Below are 24,851 nucleotides of genomic sequence, written 5' to 3' on the forward strand. Positions count from 1 at the left end.
CTTGCTTAACGGTTACCTCACCGAGCCTGCAGCAAGCGTAGCGGACAAGACAGACACACGAAAACAGGGACAAACGAGAGATAGGATCCACAGCACTAGCGAAAAGTGGCCAGCGTGATCCAGGTACAGAGTAGCAGAACAGAAGGATCCCCAGCGCTAGCGAAAAGTAGCTAGCGCGATCCCAGAAGACAGAACAGAAGGATCCCCAGCACTAGCGAAAAGTAGCTAGCGCGATCCCAGGAGACAGAACAGAAGAGATAGCTGGTAGCAACCGCTGCACCAGCTATACTCCAAGAACAGAGATCAGAACCATTTCCTGTCGACCACCTTTGGGGCAGGACAATGGCAACAGGCAAGGCAAGACAGAACAGGCAATACAGATAATACAACCTGACTGGGCTAGAAGGGGAGCCTAAAGCAACCCCCAGGAATTAACTATACTAGATAGCAATGGCTGACACTCCAGCAGTGTCCATCAGGAACAGAGCATGGAAGGGAAATGTCCAGCAAAGCATTCTGGGAACCATAAAGCTCTTATAGTGCCAGTCATCAAAGAAGGCAGGTAGGGGATTTGCATAACGAATGTATGCAAATTCCCCAGCAAGAGAACAGACCAGAAACTTGCAATGGAAAGACAGGTCTCTGTTCCAGAGACCTGCAGCCCACAGACTAGAGGAATGGACAAACAGCTGTCTGCCTGTGCAGCCAGCTGAGCGGATCATCACAGTACCACCAGAAACTTGCAATGGAAAGACAGGTCTCTGTTCCAGAGACCTGCAGCCCACAGACTAGAGGAATGGACAAACAGCTGTCTGCCTGTGCAGCCAGCTGAGCGGATCATCACAAACATATTACGCAGCGCTGAATTTGGACTATAAGGTTTTCACTCAATTTCCCCAACAAATACATACCTAATCTTCCGCAGCAGCCGGCGGTAGAGGCTTCCTCTTCTTCCGCTGTGACTAGTCACATGACACATCATGTAGTCAACATGACACGGACGACGTCGGAACCCTCTACCGCCGGCTTCTACAGAAGATTAGGTACGTATAAACCCTCCCTCACCCACCTGCCCGGCTGCTGCACCCTCCCGTCGATCAGGTTCGCGTCGGCACATGCCCCCATCCCCCGTGGAATGGTCCGTTTCTTCACTAGTGTGAAGAAACGTTCTGTTTTCCATTTCCCCAATTCTGCAGCATTTTTTGTCCGGATCAGTTCCGCTGGGCAGAACGGTCCGGAAAATTAGGACCTACAGCAATTTTTAGATCCAGTGACCAGAACGTATCCGTACCAACAGACGCATGTGAATGGATCCATAGGTTAACATTGGATCCTTTCACATCCGTTCCATTTGTACAGTACACGTTCCGGTTCTGATCCGCAAAAAAACGGTAATGTGAACCGGGCCAAAGACGCAGGGACTTTTTCTCCCCACTTTTGGGGGAGAAAAAGTGCATCTTATAGTCTAAAAAATACAATTATTTATTATTTTTTTGCTGGAGTTAGCATTTAATTAGTTTTAAAAAGGAAATAATTATTTCTTCATAGTACACTAATCCCCCCATGTACCTCTGACACAGCTGACTGTGTAGAAAAATAAATATTTGAAAGCAAGGAAAAAAAAACAAAAGTTATTAAAACATTTTAATGAAGAAGTCTATAAATATAAAATGAACAAGGCACGTCCCTCCAAACAAGTGCACATTTTGTGCTTTCAACAAAACAAAAATGAACGTATAAAATAATGGAAAATTCTTGTCAATATTTAACAAGGGTCAGATCAGATAGTTGTAGGATGGTAGTGAACTTCGATTTGTAATATTGCAGTGTCATGCATGCTCCTACAGTAAATATAACAAGATCACCTAATAGATATACATAGAAAAAGCAGTGACGGATGTACCATGCGCCTGGCGCCACATGGGGCGATGGCGGAAAGACCGGCAGTCACGCCAGCGGGACAAGTCCAGCACTGCTCCAGAGGCTGCTGCTCGCCTCCCTAATGCAGTAAACGCATGCTTCCAATGCACACTCTGCATGGGTGCTGCATGGAGACATGGGGGTTGATTCGCTAACAGAAATAGGGCACATAACCTCCTGTTACTTGCACTATTTCATCAGCATGCCTCTTAATTGTCAGAGTCTGCAAGCTACACAAGCTAGTAGCCGTGTGATACAGGAGCGCACGCCATGCTGGGCCAATCAAAGTGTGGGGATCATGTGCTTTAAAGTGACTGGACCCGAAGGGGCCCAGGGCGGGACAAGTGGAGCGCTCGTTATTTGCAGAGAGGCGGCGTAAGTTACTATTGCTCACTATGCTGCACAACCCGCAGCATAGCGTGCGCTCCTGTATTACACGTGCTATGCGGCCACTAGTTTCATGTAGCGTGCAGACTCAGACAAAGCACGCTGATTGTTAGTGAATCAACCCCTAGGGGCCTTATTGGTGGGTCACACCACAGTCTAATACTGTAATTAAGTAGACTGTTTTATGAGGTGGTTAGTATTTGGCACTCTAATCAGATCATAATGAGGGTTGCTGAGTGATTTTAAATTAGCGATGATGATTGTTGTAGCATGTGGCATCCACAGCAAGTTAGATATCCGTGGCAACCTGACTTTATTATATAACAAGTTCTTAATACAGCTTCTGCATAAGGCACACAGCCATTTATTCTCAACCCTCCTCCACCCTCCCAGAAAAACCCAACTGGTTTCTACATGATGATGGGGGGGGGAGGGGGGGGCAGAATCCTTTTTTCAACAACTAAAAAGCCAATTTTCAAAACGTCCAACAGAGATTTCTATCCCTAATAAAGGAGTCTCTGGAAATGTCTTAAAGGAAACCTGAGACTTAAGAACTACCAGCATTTATGCTAACCTGGGGCTTCCTCCAGCCCCATGTATGCTCCGTGGGTCTCGCTGTCCACCCAGGAGCCTCTTTTCCATATGGTCCAGTCAGACACAGGGACTTGCCAGCACCCAGGCCGCGCAGTACAGCCGATTGGCACAACTAGACCATATAACCGGCAATGATTCCAGAACAACTGAGGCACCCGGGAAAAAGCCCATGGAGTACATGGGAACTCGAGGAAGCCCCAGGTAAGTATCAATACTGGGAGTTCTTATGTCTCAGGTACACTTTACAGGGTCCATACATCTAGTGACCATCCAGTTCAATAATTTTATCAAACTGGTGCCACAACAAGCATACCCGATTGATGATTTGACTGATTTTGTCATTGATCAAGCATGCGGGAAAATCTTGGAAGCGGGCCACTGCGGCAGTAACGGCGCTCAGTAGGGGGACGTACACGTCAGACCCCTAGCCACTGTCCCCCGTAGTGTAAAATGTGTCCCTTCCCTGTGCCCATGTGCAGTGTAAAATCTCACCTGTCCCACTGGCGTGACCCCCTCCCCCCTCCTGCACACGGCAACAGGAGCATGTCACAATCACCTGACCTGAAATGCATGCCACATGATGGCACTCGCGGTGACAATGGACATGGGAGATGGCAAATGAGGGAGGGCGGAAGTCACGCCAGCAGGACCGGTGAGAATTTACACTGCACGACACCAAGGAGCGGGGAAGAGGGGCATTTTACATCTGGGAAGTGGCCAGGTAGGTGGTGGAGGCAGCATCGCTAGGCCAATTCCGGATAGATGTCATGCTGAAATCTATCAGGAATACAGTGTATGGGCAGGCAACAGATGGTCTATCTGCCCATGAATCGCTAGATGTATGGGCAGCTTTAGTGAATTGTGTAAGGATTTGCATTGTTGAATCTTATGTTTAGTTAAGGTTTAACAGCAAACAGGTTAATAACAATGCACAGAAGCACAGTGGTGGACCTGATCATATGGGTCAAATGTTTTTGGCACTCTATTGCAACTCAATTTTTATCCCTTCTTGATTCAGCTGGTTGGCAGCTCCTTCAGGTTTGACTACTGTATATGAAACACAAAGCAGGAAGAACAAATGATGCCAGATTACATTTCACAGCATCCCTGCATTAAAGTAGAAACCACAAGCCTACATGAAGAGGTGAGACTTACAATTAAGGAAGTGGTTGCTGAGCACTTATATAACTTTAAGGATAATAAGAAGCTGCTAAGCTCTAGAGATATGAAGTGCTTATGGATAGATGTACAGCTGCAGGCAAGCAGAGCTACACAATGGGTTTTGAAAAGTTATGCTGCGTCAGTAAAACTTACAGTTTACTCTAATAACCATATTTTTTAAAGGGGCCTTGTTCAGTTTCGGGAGTAGCTGGGCTTTATAACAACTGATGCCCGTGAAAAACAGCCAATTTCCATATATCACTGTGGATACGCTGACTTTTTGACACCCAAATTTTGGAAGTAGAGTGGGGGGTGGTTATCTGCAGGTGATGTACAGCATGGAGCATGACATATGCGTGGAGCGTGCTGCAGCATGTATATCTACCTGTCCTCACTGTAGCCTGCATCCACACATCTACCCAGTAACTTCTGGTCTGGCCACTAGAGCTCCGGGCTCACATGCATGCGAGATTGGAGCTCGAGCGGCCAGTTCAGAAGCTGTCAGGACGCATGGGGGGAGGTGTAGTCGGAGAGGTAGATATACATGCTGCAGCATGCCGCAGTGGGCACTCTGCACCCACCACCATGCTCCATCGCATGCTCTGTATAGGGGGCTACACCTGCACATGGGGGGAGGGGGGTTCTGTGTTTCAGCGAGTTATAGCTTTTGGCCCATTTTTTAGGCCAAGGGTAGGGTGGTGGGAGATTATCTGCAGGCAGGCCTATTCGCGAGTAAATACGTTAACTAGAAATACTTATTACTTCTTAAAGCCAAAAGAAAATCAAAGTTGAAAAGGAAAGGAGGATAATGGAGGCACTCTGTAGAGCTGGTGGCATCAGCCGGGTTTGGAGACAAATTATCCGTGGTCTACTGGACTCTTCCTGTAGATCCTCAGCCTCTGACTGATGTCAGCAGCTCCACAGCCTCTGACTGATGCCAGCAGCTCCACAGAATGCATCCATAAACATACAATATAAGAACATTAAGATAGTTGTTAATACAATTCCAAATAACAAGTCCACAAGTTTCAACTTCTGATCTGTTTATAGATTTCATCACTCTTACAAAAACAAAAGTTCTAATGAGGTTGCTTTGTTTCCTTGGTATCATATAAGTCGTGGTTGTCCACTTAAGTGAACTGTCCAACTAATTGACAATCAGTATTCAAGTAGGTATTGCCAAACTGGGACAACCATCGCTACCCAGGGTAGAGTGCCTTCAACACCATTTACCATCAACAGACAAACCTAGGTTATTATACTGGAATCCTATGATATCATACTGGACTAGTTGTTGAACTAAAGTAGTTGGTTTGTAGAAATGATGAAATTTATAAACAAATCAGAAAAAAGTATGACTTTTAAACGTTTTTATTTTTACTTTGGATATAAATTCCACCCTATATATCCTCAAGTATAGGAATTGAGGATCGGGACGAGGTTTGCAGGGAAGAGCCAGGCATCTCCTCTGTAGGGTGTCCAGTGGAGGACAACTGGTCAGGCATGGCAGGAGATCTGGACTGAGTAGGGACAGAAGCTTGATGGTAGGAGGAAATATGGGGTTGGCTAGAAGCATACGTATAGCCAGAAGAATGGGTATGGGGAGGAGCATATGGATAGGCAGAGGGCTGTGGAGAGTGAAAATGATGGCAATAGCTACAAGACTGGAGAGGATAGAAATTAGATGGATACTGGGATGAACTGGGTACCGAATGTCCTTGTTCTCTTTCTAACTGCTGGGCTTCGTAAACAACCTTCATGAGGTCCATTTTTAGTTTGGTCAATCGATCGGGGGCCACTTTACGAATATCCCCTTCCAAAGACTGTAAGAAGTAACTTATGCCATCCTTTGGCCTCACCACCCTTTCTGAACTTTCTGAAACTCTTCCCATCATCTTGATGACATCCTTTTGTGGATCTGTTTTTGCTTGACCTGTTCTGCCTTTTTTGGTAAGAGGGTTCTTGGGGGATTGGGAGGATATCAAAACTGGGCTAACTTCTGATTTCTCTGGAGGGAAAGAAGTAGCATTAGAACCTTCTTCTGCTCTCTCTCTATTTTTTGAAGGACCCACTTCAGCATGTCCTATGTGGCGCTGCTCTTGGGATTGTCCCTCGTTATCATCCTCCTCTTCCTCCTCGTTCTCTACATTGCCAGAAGTTCTGGAGATACAAAAAAGTTGTCACGTGTAAATTAAAAATAACAGGACAAAACTATGCATTGCATTACATTTTACATTTTGATAAGCTTACAGTCTTTTTTCAAGTGACGAAATCAAGAAGGACATCTTGTGGAAGAGAGGATGGTATTTATACTTTATTGGAGTCTGTTCACTCCTGGACTTTCGCTCAAATTTCAAATCTTTCTTGAAGCGGTCTCTGAGAGATTTCCATTTCTTTTTCATTTCTTTCACTGAAAGGTATAAAGCAACAAGTGTTAGTCACTAATTTCCACTATTCTTGTACTATATTGTCTGAGGCAATGCACAGCAACACCCCACTGTGAATGTAGGGAGACATCTGGAGGAGTCCAAGGAACTCCTCCAGAGCCGTATTGTATAGTAGTTTGTTATACCAGGTGGAGTAATGGGTGCAAAGGAGTAATACTCACAAGTGTGGGTTGCAGGACCAGCAACCACAGTATGAAGGCAGGAGAGTCCTGTCCTCACTCGGGTTCCTTGCTTTTCTCTCTTTACATAAGTCGCGTTCTAAAAACTTTGCTAAATGTTCCACAAGACTATCGAACAAAAACCCTTCCCAACAAAACGGAAGGGGGGTTGGTCGGGGGTGAGAGTAATATTCGTAAGGAAGCGGCGCCCCAATATGTAGGTTGTGGATAATTAGAAAAATAAATATTTATAAAATTCGCTTACCTCAAGTACAGTGAGCAGCTCTCAAGAGGTAAACAAGTTTTTGGGTTTTCGTTTTTTTTTTTTTGTTTTTAGTTAAAAGGAGGGACAGCCATACTATCCCAGAGGAAAAACATATATGTAAGTAGAACAAATATTTATCTACTTATTTAACATATGTGTTGTACTGTCCATGTTTTGATTTCAGTAAATGTTATATAGTAAATAAAGAGAAAACTGTTCCAGGTCTTTTCCATCTTTACTGCCTCTGACTGAAGCCGATCCTGATGTCATTTCCTCCCTTACTCTTTTTGTCTCCTCGAAACTGCACTGTCATATCAACACGTGAGCACAACATAGATTGAATTTCAGCAGCTTCTGCAGTGGGGTGAAGTGTATTTCCCTTCTCGGCCTCATCCTTCACATTGAACTACTCTCAGCTAATCATTGAGAAGCAGGAATGTGGGAGGGGAGATAACAAGTTTCCCTCTCGTTGTCAATGTACCAGAATAGAGCCAGGCAGACTGAGATAAGATTCACTACAGCAGAAACATTTATGCTTTTATTGAAATGCTTACAATGCAGACTACAGGTAGACTATCTAATAAACAAAGAGCAGTCGGTTCATGGAATCTGATTTAGTGGCTGACAATCCCACTTTAACACTAATCTGTTTAGTGTTCAATAAATAAAACTTGTTTTACCTCACGCAAGCTGCCTCTTTCATTTGATTTAAGTAAATTTTATGCATATACATTTTTTTCTAATTATCCACAACCTACATTTTGGGGTGCCTCTTCTCTCCCATTATAGACTACTAGTAGACCCAAGCCCATTTAAAACCGGGCTCTAGGTCTTTTTTTAAGGACTTCCCAGGCCAAATAAAAAAAAAAAAGTAAAATACCTGCATCATACTTTAAGGCACGGAGGACGCCGTCCGCGCCTCAATAGCACCCCGGGCCGGCTCCCGACCTTACGGCCCGGGTCGTGCTCTCCTGCCTCTACAAGCATGGCCGCATAGCCGCAAGTGCGGCTGCGCAGCTCTAGGGCCAACCCCCCGATCCAGGGGGGGTTGGCCCTAGAGCTGCGGCGGAACGGCACGGAGGGCGCGGACGGCACATGCACATGCACATGCACGCGCACCCAACGTGCACCCGCCCGCCGCACGCAACTGCTCGCCCACCCACCTCGCTTCCTGGTCTCTCCAGCAACCCGTTACTGCGCACATGCACAGTAAAACAATACCAGGGATGCTGCAAAACTGTTGGACGCAGTGACACTTGGACTTTATTCTATAGGATAGATACAATTGTTTATCTAATTTGTTTATTTTCCCAAACAGGAGTTTTATCCCATTTCTCGCCTATGTGTCTATAACAGGGCTTTTCAACCTTTCCACTAACTGTACCACTTTTATTGCCTGAAAACTTTCAAGTACCACCAGTGTGCCTGCACAGTAGATTGGATGCGAATGGGCTTGGCTGTTTCTGCAGGAGCCTGAATGGAGAGCAGCTACTGCGCATGCGCACACCGATGAGGAAAACTATGGGGCTCCCAGCACTGGATCCCATCTACTGAGGAAGGGAGAAAACCTCTTTAGAATACAAAGGCCTCCCCTTCCCTGAGGTAAGTACACCCCGGGGCACTTTTTTCTTACAAGGTACAATTTAAGAAAAAAAGGCATTTGGGAGGGAAAAGTAGGAGGTATTGGTGGGGAAAAAAACTACAATTAGATTGCTAGCCTACATATTGTCCGTATTGGCAATCTAGAGGTAGATTGCCAATATAGGTAGCCATACAAGTTCCACCCCCCACGCGCTTAATTATAGGTAGCCTGGTCCCACCACCTGAGAGCTGAGAGCTGAGGCAGTGACTCACCACAAAGTTCGGATCCCCCCTTGCTCACTCCTTGCTGTGCTGCCCTGCGGAATAGTTCACACCTCAGAACATTGGTAAGCCAGCCGCAGTGAAGAGACAGCCAGGCAAGCGATGCACAGTGACGGTGTGTATACTTCAGATGAGCAGTGATGTCCCTTTCTGTATCTGCGCCATCACTGTGCACCACTGGCCTGGCTGTCTGCTCCACACTAATCTGAGGTCTGAAGTATGCTGCAGAGAAGCACAGCAAGGAGCGAGGGAGGGGGAGCCAAACTTTGTGGAGGCAGGACAAGACCAGGACAAGTGGCAGGTGGTCAAAAAAGTCGCAGGCAAATCTGGTGTGTACCACCTAGCTAACAGCAAAGTACCACCGGTGGCAAGCGTACCACAGGTGCAAAGCCCTGGTCTAGAGAGATTAGCCTGTCTAATTAGGCCTTATCAACAAGTAAACAGCAAGTGTAAATTAGGGTTGGCAGGTGTGCCACTCTATGGCATAGTTTGGGCTAATATGTAAACACAGGAAGTTAACCCTTTTGTGTTCCTAGGACACCGGAAAGTAAACACTGCAGGGTTTTTGTAAGATTTCTGTAAGTTGTAACAAAGAAATGTTTTTCTTTAAAGTTATGATGCTGTTGCTTATCTCCTTAGAGCAGAGAGGAAGCTCTCAGTTTAGGTCCGCTTCAAAAGCTGACAGAACCAACAGGTTTTGGACTAGTCCATCTCCTCATGATGGATTCTCAGGGTTTCCCTTTGTTTTCAAAAGCATTTGCTGAACGGCCATTGTTAAGTCTGACTGCCAAAATAGTGTGCGAGTAGGGACACTGGCTGGTCCTATTTTGACAGTTAGACTTAGCAATTGCCATTTAGGAAATTATTTTAACCTTCCTGGCGGTACGTTTGGGGATAAGCCACGTAGGAGGTTTCCTCAGGCCCTGCTGGGCGCAATTTTTTTTGCTGCACGCAGCTAGCACTTTACTAGCTGCGTGAGCACAGCGATCGCCGCTTCCCCGCGCCGATTCGCCGATATCCGCCACGCCGCAGAGCCCCCCCATAGATCTCTTGCGCAGCCAGGCCTATCAGCGCCATGGCGACGGGGGAAGCCCTCCAGGAAATCCCGTTCTTTGAACGGGATTTCCTGATCGCCAAACGGGATTTCCTGATCGCCATCAAAGAGGGTAGGGGGATGCCGCTGCACAGCGACTATCATGTAGCGAGCCCTGGGCTCGCTACATGATTTAAAAAAAAAAATTCAAAAAAACTGCTGCGCTGCCCCCTGGCGGTTTTAATAGACTGCCAGGGAGATTAAAAAACAAAGAAAACCCTTTGTATCCCCAATGAGGAACTCGACTAGTCCAAAACATGTTGTTTCTGAAAAATTTTAACTGCTTACTTTTTCACTATAGTGGTCCTTTAAAATGGTAATTTGATAACAACCGGGAAGGTCAGGATGTACTGCTGCATTGCTGAGCTTATTTCAGTAATGTGTTACAGACTCTCATGTGCTGTGCTGTGTTCTGACAATAAACTGCTGCATGCATCTCTGTGCCAACACACTGCTGTCTCATTTCAATTAATATTGCCATGCAGCGCAAAACACGTGCCATACATTTTTGTAAAGAGAAGTAAATGGTTGGCACTCCAAAAATTTGGTACAGAAAGATCTGTAATTAAGATAATCCAAAATTCCAAAGCAACAAAGTACCTCTTTATCAAGAAAAAAACAGTGCAAGTTCATCTGAAAAACAACTCCGCAACAATAAATCACCATAATGCACAATAAATACATTTGAAGTAGCCCAAGAAAAAAAGGGTCACCATCGTGGAGGAACACAAGTACCAAACACTAAGGTAGAGAATGTGTGGACAAGTTTCAAAGGTGGCTAAAAGTGCTGCTAGCCTGGAAAGAGAACCACTATGAAAGTTGAAGACAATAAATGGGTCATTAGACTGGGAGCAAGATAGGAAGATAAAAAGCCAACATATGCTTTTTCCTCCACTCCCTCTCTACAGTTATCCATATAATAATTCCTCTTTTTTGTATAGCGCTTTTCTCCTGTTGGACTCAAAGCGCTTGTGAGGCAGACACTACAGCGCACTCAGTAGGCAGTAGCAGAGTTAGGGAGTCTTGCCCAAAGAACTCCTTACGGAATAGGTGCTGGCTTACTGAATAGGAAGAGCCAAGATTTGAACCCAGGTCTCCTACATCAGAGGCAGAGCCCTTAACCATTGCACTATCCAGCCACCATATCTGACACCTGTCACTGTTAGAGATAGCCAGTTTTAAATTGTGCAAATCGTGATGCAAATCTAGCCCCCAAAACACAAAATGAGGTGGCAAATCAATATTCAACACTGAGGATCTCAAGGCTTGTGTTTGCAAAATAAATAAAATAGAAAAGGAAGAAGGAAACAATTGGAAAAGGATAGTCGAAAAATGGAAGTTAAAAAAATGACAGTTGAAAAATAATGGCACTCAAAAAACAGTTGAAATTTGGCTGTTGGAAAATGACAGTTAGAAAATGGCAGTTGACAAATGACAGTTGAAAAACAGTTAAAATTTGGCTGTTGTAAAATGACAGTTAGAAAATGGCAGTTGGAAAATGACAGTTAAAATTTGACAGTTGGAAAATGGCAGTTAAAATTTGACAGTTGGAAAATGGCAGTTAAAATTTGACAGTTGGAAAATGGCAGTTAAAAAAAGCAGTTGAAAAATGACAGTTGGAAAATGGCAGTTGAAAAATGACAGTTAAAAAATGGCAGTTAAAATTTAACAGTTGAAAAATGGCAGTTAAAATTTGACAGTTGGAAAATGGCAGTTAAAAAACAACAGTTGGAAAATGGCAGTTGTAAGATGACAGTTCAACTTTTAACTGCCATTTTCCAACTGTCATTTTCCAACTGCCATTTTCCAACTGTCAAATTTTAACTGTCATTTTCCAACTGTCATTTTTCTAACTGCCATTTTCCAACTGCCATTTTTTAACTGTCAAATTTTAACTGCCATTTTCCAACTGTTATTTTCCAACTGTCATTTTTCAACTGCCAAATTTCAACTGCCCTTTTCTAACTGTCTTATTTAAACTGTCATTTTCCAAGTGTCAAATTTCAACTGTTTAAAGGACCACTACAGTGAAAAAATTGAGTAGTTGAAGGAGAAATTAAGTGAGAGGCATATTGAGGCTGCCATATTTATTTCCCTGTTAAGCAATGCCAGTTACCTGGCTATCATGCTGATCCTCTGCCTCTAATACTTTTAGCCACAGCTCCTGAACAAGCACATGCAGATCAGGTGTTTCTGACATTATTGTCAGATCTGACAAGGTTAGCTGCATGCTTGTTTCTGGTGTGATTCAGACACTTCTGCAGAGACATAGATCAGCAGGGCTGCCAGTCAACTTATATGGTTTAAAATGAAATTAATATAGCAGCCACCGTATTCTTCTCACTTAAAAGGAGTTCTTTTGCAGCCTAAGAATCAAACAAGCTGACACTTACCTGGGTCTCTATTGCCCCCCTGCAGCGGTAATGTCCCATGCCATACTCTTCCGATGCACAGTTCCCCGCCGCCGGTCCCAGTGTAATCACACGAGTTATTACACTGCGGCTGTGCAGTAAGCTCCTGATGACGCAAGCAGGAGCTAACATTATTCGTCTGTTTAGACGAATATTAAACCGGGACCGGTGGCGGGAAACGGAGCATCGTAGGAGGACGGCACGGGACATTACAGCTGCAGGGGGCCGATAGAAGCCCCAGATAAGTGTCAGCTTGTTTGATTGATTTTTAGAATCCCACAGAACCTCTTTAAAGAAGACCTAAACTCAGGCACTGCAGTCAAGGAAAACAAATTCTACTGCACATGCGCACACACCGACAAGGAGAACTTTGGGGCTCCCAGAGCTGGATCCCTTATACTGTGGGGGAAAGGGGAAACCTCTTTAGGATACAAAGGCCTCCCCTTCCCTGAGGTAAGTACCCCTCGGGGCACTTTTTTTTTTTTACAGGTACACTTTAAGAAAAGAAGAGGGCATATGGGAGGGGAAAAGTAGGAGGCATTGGTGGGGAAAACTACTACAATTAGATTGCAAGCCTACATATTGTTAGTATTGGCAATCTTTAGGTAGATTGCTAATATAGGTAGCCTTGCAAGTTCCTCTCTCCCCCCCCCCCCCCCCCAACACGCATACATATGAACTGGCCGCCCGTAGACTTGTGCGCAGGATACAGCTGGTATATGGCAATTGCTGGAAGCCGAATTGCAGTGTTTTAAAAGCAACTTCAGCACCGTCTTCTGATGGCGCCGAAGTTACTGACTGTGCGCCGTTATAGCCGTAATTCCTATTTCGGCCTATGATGGCGCCGGCTGCGCCCAAATCTCCTGCACTGTTATTACAGTGCTCGCTCCCCCCCCCCCCCCCCCGCATAATTATATAGGTAGCCTAGTCCCACCATCAGAGAACTAGGCAGTGACTCACCACAAAGTTCGGCTCCCCCCTTGCTCACTCCTTGCTGTGCTGCTCTGTGGAATAGTTCACACCTCAGATCATCGGTAAGCCAGCCACAGAGAAGAGACAGTCAGGCAAACGGTGCATGGTGACGGCGTGCATACTTCAAATACAGGAAGTGAGCAGTGATGTCCCTTTCTGTATCTGCACCATTACTGTGCACTATTTGCCTGGCTGTCTCTTCCCCACTGATCTGAGGTCTGAAGTATGCCGCAGAGCAGCACAGCAAGGAGCGAGGGAGGAGGAGCCTAACTTTGTGGAGGCAGGACAGGACAAGTGGCATGCGGGCAATAAAGTGGCAGGCAAACCTGGTGTGTACCACCTGGCCAACAGCAAAGTACCACCGGTGGTACGCGTACCACAGGTTGAAAAGCCTTGGTCTATAATATACAACACTATGGGCTTGATTCACTAAGCTGTGCTGCTGTAGCAGCGCAGCCTAATAAGAGGGAACGCTCGTTAAAAAAAGGGGCGGCTGTTATGCACCGCACGTAACTTTAAATGCGGGTGGTCCTGTGAAGTATCGTTACCGCGATACTTCACTAGTGGCCGCTACTATGTTAATTGTTAATTAACATATTTACTATACGAGCGCTCTCTCACATTGAGCTGTGCTACTTTAGCAGAGCAGCTTAATGAATCAAGCTCCTTATTTCATTGCTAGGTCATTTTCTATATGCGAATACTACTTGTTACAATATAAACATGGCACAAACTTAGTCATATTGTATGTTAATAGGTCAATAATAAGGAAATATTATTTCCGGTACAACTTTCCTAAAGCTCCATGGTTTGCATGGTTTAATAATGCTACACACATGCATACTGTACCTCTTAATGTGTTACCCCTCTTGTCTTCCTTAAAATAATAAATAATAATACGTTTTACCCCAAAAAGTTTTAGACCGGTATTACACTTGTCTTTTGCGTTGCAATGTTCCTGCCGCATCCCACCGCAACACAAAAAAGTACAATCATATGACCCTGCGGGCCAAGTGCGCCAACAGGGTCATATGCATAGCCCCGCAACGTACTCCATGCTGGGCAAGAAGTACGTCACTGGGATTCCTGTCGGTTCGTGCATGCATGCTGCATCACACCGCGCTCCATTGTTTGCACTATGTGCGTCGCCCCAGACTTGCATCAGATTGCATGCTTTCGGCACACTGCGTTATTTCTGTGTATTGCACTTGTGGCACCCTGCGGTAAAAAAGTGTAACGCAATGCAAACTTGCAGTGCAAGTGTAAAAGGGCCTTAAAAGAAACATCAGGAAACTAAAACAAAATCAGATCTACTTATCTGGGGTTTCCTCCAGCCCCTGGAAGCCTATGTGTCCCTTGCCGCAGCTCCAGTCCAAGACGTTCTACTGGGGTCCCCTCCGTAGCAGCGTCACGGCCTCTGCACATGCACAAGTGCGATGCTCACAATCCCGCTGCCGTGTTTGTGAGCATTATGTGCAGGCGCAGAAGTACTGCACCTATGCAGGAGCGCGATCCAGAGCGGCTGCATGCTCGCGCACGCACAGAGACTGCCGACCTGGTAGGGTCGGCGGCTGCTACGGAGGGGACCCCAGGAGAACGGTTTGGACCGGAGCTGCGGTAAGGAACACGTAGGTTTCCAGGGGCTGGAGGAAGCCCCAGATAAGTAGATCACATTTTGTAACAGTTCCCTGATGTTTCCTTTAAGGCACAGGTGTGGAACTCCAGGCCTAGAAAGCCAGATCCTTGCCAGTGTGTAGGATGGACTGAGAAAGAGAGGCATGTGTGCTACCTGATGGACCACACCTTCCCTGATTCAGTCTCCTCAATTAATTTGAGCTGTGTAAAAAATGTGGACCCCGCCCCTCAAAGGACCGGTTTGGCATCCCTGTTTTAAGGGGGGGGGGGGGGGGGGAAGATGTGAAATATACCTTTACTATCAATGAAGCACAAGGTTAAGACAACCAGGAATTGAGACTGAAGAAGACTTATTAGCTGAGAGCTTACTCTTTTTCTTTTAACTTAGCTAAAAAAAAGGGTATCATCTAAAACTTCAAGGTCAAGAAAAGTGATTTTCAGGTCAAAAAATAATGTGGGGCCCTCCAGTGATGACAGTGGAAGCACTTGAGACCTTCTGCAGGTAGGGACTTAACCACCATTGCTATAGCAGAAACCTATGAGCCTGCAGTATAACAACTTGATTTTGTACTGCATTTAGAGACTTACGCATTTTGGACCTTGTTTCTGAAGATCTTTGAGGAAAGTCTTGGAAAAAATGACTGGTGACTGCCTCCCAAGACTGGCTCTTCAGGATGGAGTTGTTGTAGCCATCGCTGCCAATATCCCAGAGCTCAGGCCTAGCCTGAATCAGGTCAACCAGCTCTCCAGGGTCCACATACACATCCATTTTGGACCTGTCCTTCTTTAACTGGCTTGGTTTGTCGCTTCCTTTCTCACCTGCAAGAAATCTGGGCTGTTATTAATACTCTAAAATGCTTTGAACAACAATTAACCGCTTTGCGGCTGCATTACAAGGTATTTACTGAGCAGTTCTGCTAAAGGGAATCTGAAGTGAAAATAAACGTTTGATATAATGAATTGTAGGTGTAGTACAGCTAAGAAACAGAACATTAGTAGCACAGAACAGAGTCTCGTATTGTTTCTAGTACAGGAAAAGTTAAGAAACTTCACTTGTTCACTTCACTTCACATTTATGCAAAAGAGCTTTTCTGAGCTCTCCAACTCAACTTGGCTCAGAGACATTCCTACTTTCTGAATCACTTATACATCAAAGAAACAGCGAGAGGCAAGTTCAAATAAGGTTTTACTGCAGGGGAGACAGACTGTGTCTCTCCTCTGTTTAAAACAGGTTTTTTTAAGGCATACTTGGGTACTGGACTGCAAGTTACAGATCGCTGAGGACTGTCACTGAGTGCTCATAGCTGGAGGGTGGCTGGATAGTGTAATGGTTAAAGGGACTCCGAGCAGTGCAGAAACTATGGAAAGATGCATATCATTTTAAAGCTCTCTTTCGCCTCTTTCCAATGATATATAAACGGCCACCCTACGCCTTTTAGTTTTCGCTATTTTCGCGATTGAAATTGCTGCGGCCGCGATTTCAATCGCGAAAATAGAGAAATCTAAAAGGCGGCGATTTAGGGGTCGTCAGAAAGAGAGCTTTAAAATGATATCCATCTTTCCATAGTTACATTGTATTACACAGGGCGACTTTTTCCTAAAGTCAGCAGCTCCATTCTGCTGAATGGAGCTGCTGACACTGGGGAAAGTGTCGTCCTGTGTAATACAAGTAACTATGGAAAGATGGATATCATTTTAAAGCTCTCTTTCTCCTCTTTCTGGCGACACCTAAATTGTCGCCCTACACCTTTTAGTTTTCTCTATTTCCGCGATTGAAATTGTGGCCGCAGCAATTTCAATCGTGAAAATAGCGAAAACTAAAAGGCGTAGGGCGGCGGTTTATATATCATTGGAAAGAGGAGAAAGTTTCCATAGTTTCTGCACTGCTGCTCTGACACAGGAGACCTGGGTTCGAATCTCGGCTCTGCCTGTTCAGTAAGCCAGCACCTATTCAGTAGGAGACCTTGAGCAAGACTCCCTAACACTGCTACTGCCTATAGAGCGCGTCCTAGTGGCTGCAGCTCTGGCGCTTTGAGTCTGCCAGGAGAAAAGCGCGATATAAATGTTCTGTGTTTGTTTGTTTGTCATAGCTGGTCCTTCAATGGTCAGCCACCCTATCCGGTGGGCGTGTTTTTCACCTGGGCATTGTAGTGTGACAGCACTGGGATCTTGGTTACACAATGTTAACAGGTGTGGTGGTGGATGTATACCAGTTGAAGCAGGATCACGCTATGTACCCTTTTGTTTCTGTGTTTTATTGAGTCACATCTAGAGAAGATTGCCGAAGATTTGTTGCTACTACACTATATGCTGATATGCCTGATATGCTGATCTGTCATTTAATCAGCCATCACTGTTGGTGAGCTCACTTGCATATATTGTGCATTCAGCTGTGGAAGAGCCTACCAAGAGTGGATTGAACTTTTATATGAACTATATGTTTTGCATTTACATTTTTTATTCATCATTGATGTTTTTTCTGGTCTAGTTCTAATTGCTTGCTTTGAGCTTAGTGCGTTTATCTATGCAAACTTAGGTGTTAGCGCTCTGCACAAAACATACAATTGCTTATAGGGTACTAATACCCCCCATAGTGCATAGCGATCCACCTGATTGCTGATTAGGAGGTCATTCCAGAGGAGCACACTGACCACTTAAACTATTGTTTATAAGCAGCCTTCATATTCTTCTCGCTTCTAATAGATGCTACAAACGGCCTACCACTGCGGCTGAGGAACATCTGTCTACTGCCTATCAAACCAGCCTCTATAAACTTCGGTCACTCCATGGTAAAGTGTAAAGATGGTGGTAAATCAATGGTTGTTAGAATGTCAACCACCAAGTAACCCCAGTCTATTAAGAAGGTGTCCACCTGAAGAGGGTTTTAACAATGAAAACAAAGCAAATTTAAAATTTAAGATAAAAAAACTGAAAATCTTAGGTGGATATTATAGCCACTAACTGAAAAGACTTACTGAAAAGTTTACTTGAAGCATGTGCACAGATACCATATATACTCGGTTATAAGTCGACCCTAATATTTGACCCTCTTAAGCTGGAATCTTTTAATTACATAAAGAGGAACTGTCGCAAAAATCTTAAAATTTAAAACACATACAAATAAGAAGTACATTTCTTCCATAGTAAAATGAGCCTTAAATTACTTTTCTCCTGTGTTGCTGTTACTTACAGTACGTAGTAGAAATCTGACATTACCGACAGGTTTTGGGTTAGTACTTCTTATTTGTATATGTTTACATGTATTTTAACTTTTAAGATTTTAGTGACAGAGGTCCTTTAACCACTAAAGGACCTCTTTAGTGACCTCTTTTATTTGTATGTGACCAAGCTAATTGAAATCTATGCCCTGTTTTGGTGGTTGACTGGCTGGCAGGGCGTAGATTTCAATCATCTGTTGTGCGTATCTGCCATTTCCGTCACTCCCGCCGCTGAATCTCTCGCCGCAGCTCACTTGCTCTGCCTGTCTCTATGACGGCAGAGCCCTGTGAGCGGGTCAGGAGATGATTTCATTGGTTCCTGGCCCTGTCTTTCAATGTAAGCAACTCCCATTGGCTTACATTGAAAGACAGGGTCAGGAGCCAATGAAATCGGCTCCTGACCCGCTCACATGACTCTGCCGTCATAGAGACGGCAGAGTGGGTGGCCTGGGTTCCCGACGCGCGGCGGTGATGGTGATTGCGGCGGGTATGTGCATGATTCGTCGTTATCCGTCGGTGTTCCGCCGTTTCTGGTACCAGCAGTCTCTGGTCCTTAAGGGGGCAGAGACCGCTGGTGGTTAAATATAAGTCTATCCAGCAAAGTTAATAGCTGCACTTGAGGACCAGGAGGAGTTAATGGCTGCACTTCAGAAAGCATTGCAGCTATTAACCCCTCCTAGTCCCCAGGTGCAGCCACCAGGACCCCACATGCTGCCTTTAACCCTCTCCTACTTTGACCCTCCTTCCACCCACCAACATCAAAAGGGGTGCTGCTGTCCCCCTTTGTGTAACCCCCCCCCCCCCCCCCGTGCAGTGCTGCTCTGTCCCCCCCACCCCTCCACCTAAAGGGGTGCTGCCTCTCACTGTGTCCCCCTTTCCTCCCTTTGTACACCCCTCTCCTTACTGTGCCGAAGATGTCATCTTCTCTGATTCATCCCCTCCCACCCATCACAACCTAAAAATGGGCTCCTTTCACTGCCCCCCTCTTCCTGTGTAAACCCTCCTCCCCACAGTGCTCAAGCTGTTTGCTTCAGTAGCTCCTTCCTCCCACCCATCACAACTTAAAGAGTGACTGCACTGTCCCTATCAGTCCCCCCCCCCTCGTAATACAATGCAGTGCGCCCAGCGAAAGTCCTGTCCCTCACCACTCCAGCGCTGGGCACTGCATCCTCTCCCGTCCTTCATTAACGCTGATTTGCATAGCGTGCCTTTGGTTCCTGATGTTATGTGACATGGGGAGGCACGGTAAGCAGACCAGCATGAGCGAAGGATGGGAGATGATGCAGCGCCCGGCTTTAGAGTGGTGAGGGACAGGACTTCACTGGGCTCACTACATTGTATCACTGGGGTAGGGGGGAACAGAGAGTGAGAGGCAGCCACAATTTAGGTTGTGGTGGGTGGGAGGAAGGAGCCAGAGAAGCTCATGTCTTTGGCACTGCAGAAAGGGGGAGAAATGGAGACGGCCCCCCCATTCTGGCTATCCTTTTATTTTTGTACTGTGAGTCAGTACTACATTTCTTGACTTATAGCTGAGTATACACGGTAGTTTTTTTTTCTTATGTCCTTCTAACTGCTCTTATTTGTATACTGTGCTTCTAACAAGCTTAAAGCGGACCCAAACCAAACATTTTTTTTTAATTCAAAATATTTAGTTGCACCACTCTGACACAAACAGAGATAAATAAACACTCCTTTAAGCCTATGAGCATTTCAGTGCATGCTTTTCACCCTTCTCTTTTCATAACTAGAGTTATACAGGTGGCAGCCATTACTTCTGAGATTAGTAGGAGGTTTTAGATCATGGATGTGTTTGTCACCAGCTACCCTCCCTCACAGGGGCATCGTCTATGTGAAATCTCACACAAGCTGAGATCACCTCCCCTGTGACATCATCAGTAGAAGCCTGTGTTTTGTTTTTGTTTTTTATCTCCTCCACCAGGTTGCCGGAAAAATCCCGGCAATATGAAAGGAAGGGAGGGGTTCCTCCAATAAATTTAAAATATTTTATATTTGTCATCATGCAGCTGAAAAAAAGCTGCTATTTATTATTATAATTTAGAAAATAGATTTTATTTCTGAAATCTTGTATTTTTAATTTGGGTCCACTTTAACCTTTTTGGGACCGACGTAGGTTGAATCTATGTTCAGCAGGAGGTGCTGCCGCCCTGACTGGACGTTGATTCAACGTCCGCGCTAACAAACCGTCCAAACGCGATTGCGCGCAACAGAGAGGGGAGATTAAGCTGTCATATGACAGCTGACATCTACCCTCAGTGATCAGCAGTCATCGCGTATGGCTGCTGATCACGTGATCACTACAATCGCCGGCGGATCGTAGTGATCAATTTGACAGCTGCGGCGGTATGGGGGGGAAAGAAGAGGATCCACTCACCTCCCTGCCGTTCCCGCGACGATCAGCACTCCCCTCCGCTCTGGCCGGCATCTCTGCTTTTTCTGACGTCAGCGCCGGGTCCCGGCTTGATGACATCATCAAGCCGCAACCCGGAACTGAGCAGCAGTAGGAGCAGAGATGCCGGCGGAAGCAGAGGGGTCCGCTGCGGCTCATCGCTGGAGCCTGGAAGGTGGGTGATGGCTGCTGACTAAAGGGGGACACCTGGCCACACGGGGGACACTATGCCCAGCAAGACCCTGCAGGGATCCGGCTGCCCTAACCCCCCAAACACCTGGTCCTTAAGTGTAACTTACACTTTAATGGACAGCGCTGGCCCTCTCCTTGCTGTCCATTAAAATGTAAGTTACACATTTTTGCTTAGCTGCTCCCAGGATTATATATATGTTGTTTTTAACTTAGGTTAGGCCACTTGCCCGGAGGTTTATCTCACCGTGGTGCAAGTGTCCACTATATTATACTTTGCATGCAAACTATGGTGGAAGCCAAAGTTCCTCCATAGCATAATAAATGTAGCATTTGTTTTGAACACATGTTTTAGGGATGCGCAACCCCTTCTTTTTTTCTATCTCTAATCCTATTTGATTAGAGATAAATTTGTCTCTTTGTCGCATCTGCCCATAATCGTCAGGTCAATGGGCACCTTAAGAATCCTGCCTGATAAGATCTGTTAAAAACCTAGTTTAATCCCTTGAATCTGTGAGAGAACAGTAATTAATTTTGAAATGCACAGAAAATCAAAATAAATGTATTTTTTTAGTTTGGATTTACTTTGTTGCTTGTTAGAAATTCTCACTATTGTTATAACCTACTTGGAGACAGGCTGTACAGAATCAGTGGATCGAAGGCTAAAGGCCCATACACACGTCGGATTTTTGCATGTGTACTATCGCTTTGCGTGTGTACTATCGTTGCGTGTGTACTATCGTTCGGGTGATAAGACTGGTTTTCAGCGATCCGCCCGGCGGATCGCTGAAAACCAGTCTTATCACCCGAACGATAGTCTGTACACACGCCGGATTTGACGTGCGAACGACGGAACGTTCAAACGACGGGTCGTTCGCAAAAATCCGACGTGTGTATGGGCCTTTAATCTGACTTTTTGTATACCGTATATGAGCAAATATAAACCAAGCTTCTTTTGCCCCCAGATGATTTTGTACATTCAGTCTCAGATTAGATTTTGGGAAATGTTCTTTCATCCTTAGAATACACATATGGAGTGTGCAGGGGGAGGGATTGCTATAGCTACCTATCCTTGATTCAGCCATCATGTTTTCTCTCTTCAGGCGCTGCCCACCCCACCCACGTGTTTCACACATCTGTCACCTCTTCTTTCATTCAGCCTTACTCTGGGATCTACTTTCCACCATCATCATCATCATCATGTAGTGACTGGATAGTGTAATGGTTAAGGGCTCTGCCTCAGACATAGGAGACCAGGGTTCAAATCTCATCTCTTTCTGTTTAGTAAGCCAGCTCCTATTCAGTAAGGAGTTCTTTGGGCAAGGCTCTAATGCAGGGGTCAGGAAACTTTTTGGCAGAGCGAGCCATAAAAGCCACATATTTTAAAATGTAATTCTGTGATCGTCATACAATATGTTTCAAACTGGCACAGTGCGCATGCGCAGCAGAGAGCCATGTTGCCATGATGATGTGTATACAGTTGATCTGCTGGGCAGCGGAAGTGTCAGACACGTCTTCAGCTTCTCTTGGGTTTCAGCAACATCAGCAATTTCCCCAAGAGCCAGACAGGAGAAATACCGACTAACAGCTTGTACAATTAGCTAACTGACTTTGGGGGTTGATTTACTTTGTAGAACAAGATCCCCGCACTTTGGCCCAATAGGCTGCCTGTCAAGTGACAGGCAGCCTATTGGGCCAATCAAAGTGCGGGGATCTCATCCTACAAATCACTGGACCTGACAGGATCCAGGGTGGGACAATTGGAGCAGCTGTTCGTTTTGGGGTAGCGTAAGTAAGTTAGTAGTGCATGCTACAGCAGTAGCATGCCTACTTTGAAAATTTTATTTGCACTGTCACACTAAGCTGCTCTGCTTGAGTGAATCAAGTCAAACAACCCCTACTGATTTGTATGTGAGCCAGATGCAGCCATCAAAAGATAGGTTCCCTACCCCTCCTCTATTGGCTGCCTGCAAGTGCTTTGAGTCTGATGGGAGAAAAGCTAGGATGATTATTATTACCATTTGGCCTCTTAAGTTATGATTCACATCAATGGCAGGAAGTGGAATCCAGATTGAAGCTGAGTGACAGTGAAAATACATGAACTGTGGAAAACACATGAACTGAACAGAGGAGAACAAGGGTTGGAACATGGAAAGATGACTGTGCCAGAACCACTAAACCATGCTCCACAGACACACACTGAGCAGAATGGTGGTTGTTATGGTGGTAGGGGGAGGGAAAGGCCCCCTTGGTTAGTTGATTCAACCATTTTCACTGGATTCTGAAGTAAAAACGGAGGGCTTGGTTCATACTTGTATTGGCTAATATTTCAGGACCTACAGTAAGTAAAACTGGTCTTAATCTGAGTCAGCTAACAAAAATAGCTACAGTAAAAGAAATTTAAGCAGGGAGGTAAAAAAAGAAGAGAAGACAAGAAAAGAGAGCATCAGAGTGAGAAAGAGAAAACAAGTATGTTTTAACGAGAGCCCAAAAGTACATGATGGATCTAAAATTGGCAAATATACTACGGGTTTTTCCAGTGCTACCAAATACCAAACCAGTGGGAGTCCAAGGAGATATTAGTCCTCTTTTACTTATTCAAAAATAAATTATTCAGTCTAATCTCCAAAACCACTAACCTTCAAAAAAAAGGGCCAAGGGTGACTCATCGATTATCTGCGCCTGAGAACATGAAGGTTCCCAAGTGTACTAGTTTTGTTACACGAGGGACCATGGGCATACCTATACCAATACAGGCACTCCGGAAAACAACAACCATGGGGCTCCTCTACCACAAACAACCCCCCCAAATAGTTCAGGGGCCCGCACCTCCCTTCTCACCACAACTGTGTATATTTACCTGCTCTCATCGCACTCTGTCTCCTCTTCCTCTAAGCAGTTACTCGCTCTACTGCATGCCCAGCTCCATGCTGCAGGTCATGTGATCAGGGTGCAGCATAGAGGGAGTGGCTGCCAGGAGGAAGTGGAGACCTGATAAGAACAGGTAAATACACCCTTCCTCCCCATACCACCCAAGGTCTCATTTGATGAAAATCTGGTCAGTACCAGACATGTCGCTTATCCTCTCAAACACCATATCCCCAAAACATCTACTGCTGTAACCATGTTAGCAGTTTGAGTATGCACACAATACATTTTACTTACTTGATTATTTTATGTTTATATTTGTTTATTTTATTACTATAAATGACTGTGCACTACTGAGGTATATGAGAAGACAGTATGTGACCAGTGGGGGAGTCAGGAGACATCAACCCTATCAGGAGTAATGGAGAGACAGTATATGCCCAGTGGGGGAGTTAGGAGACATTGGCCTCTATTGATAGTTACTATCCGGATATCTTCCAAGAATGCTGTGTGGAGGGGGGGGGGGGGGCAATCTTACCTGAATAACATCTTCATCGGGTCCATACGCGTCGCCTCCCACCATGCGTTCCAATTCGCCGGTCACGTGACACAAACACTTCCTCCTTCAACCTGGAAGGAGGAAGCGTTTGTAGTTACGTGACCGGCGAATGCGAAGCTTGTAACGCATGGTGGGAGGCAACGCGTATGGACCCGATGAAGACGTAATTCAGGTAAGATTGACCCCCCCCCTCCCTGCACAGCATTCCTGGGAGATATCCGGATAGCAACTATCCAGATATCTCCAGGGTAGAAGTTGAGCATGACTGATTATAAGTAATGGGGAGACAACATGTGCACAGTGGGGGCATTGGGCACATATGGTCATTTCATTACTTCTAATAGGGGCTGAGGTCTCCTGACTCCTCCACTGGCCACATACTGTCTCCCCATTACTTCTAATAGGGGCTGATGTCTCCTGACTCCCCCCACTGGCCACATACTGTCTCCCCATTACTTCTAATAGGGACTGATGTCTCCTGACTCCCCCATTGGCCACATACTGTCTCCCCATTACTTCTAATAGGGGCTGAGGTCTCCAGACTCCCCCACTGGGTACATACTGTCTCCCCATTACTTCTAATAGGGACTGATGTCTCCTGACTCCCCCACTGGCCACATACTGTCTCCCCATTACTTCTAATAGGGGCTGATGTCTCCTGACTCCCTCACTGGGCACATACTGTCTCCCCATTACTTCTAATA

General features: G+C 45.4%; 1 protein-coding gene across 2 annotated transcripts in view; it reads right to left on the reverse strand.

Annotated features, from left to right (window-relative positions):
• Window positions 1-5,415: 5,415 nt before the first annotated feature.
• LOC137534355 (DNA ligase 1-like) overlaps window positions 5,416-24,851 on the reverse strand; it is a 41,204-nt gene continuing 21,768 nt past the window's right edge. For both annotated transcript variants that reach the window (XM_068255823.1, XM_068255824.1), the window contains exons 7-9: window positions 15,495-15,725; window positions 6,313-6,472; window positions 5,416-6,222 (exon numbers count right to left, since the gene is read on the reverse strand). In XM_068255823.1, the coding sequence (XP_068111924.1) occupies window positions 5,463-6,222; window positions 6,313-6,472; window positions 15,495-15,725 (1,151 nt within the window). In that variant the 3' untranslated portion in view covers window positions 5,416-5,462. The remainder of the gene's footprint in view (window positions 6,223-6,312; window positions 6,473-15,494; window positions 15,726-24,851) is intronic.

This window comes from Hyperolius riggenbachi, chromosome 10 (genome assembly GCF_040937935.1).
Source record: "Hyperolius riggenbachi isolate aHypRig1 chromosome 10, aHypRig1.pri, whole genome shotgun sequence".
Classification (NCBI taxonomy): domain Eukaryota; kingdom Metazoa; phylum Chordata; class Amphibia; order Anura; family Hyperoliidae; genus Hyperolius; species Hyperolius riggenbachi.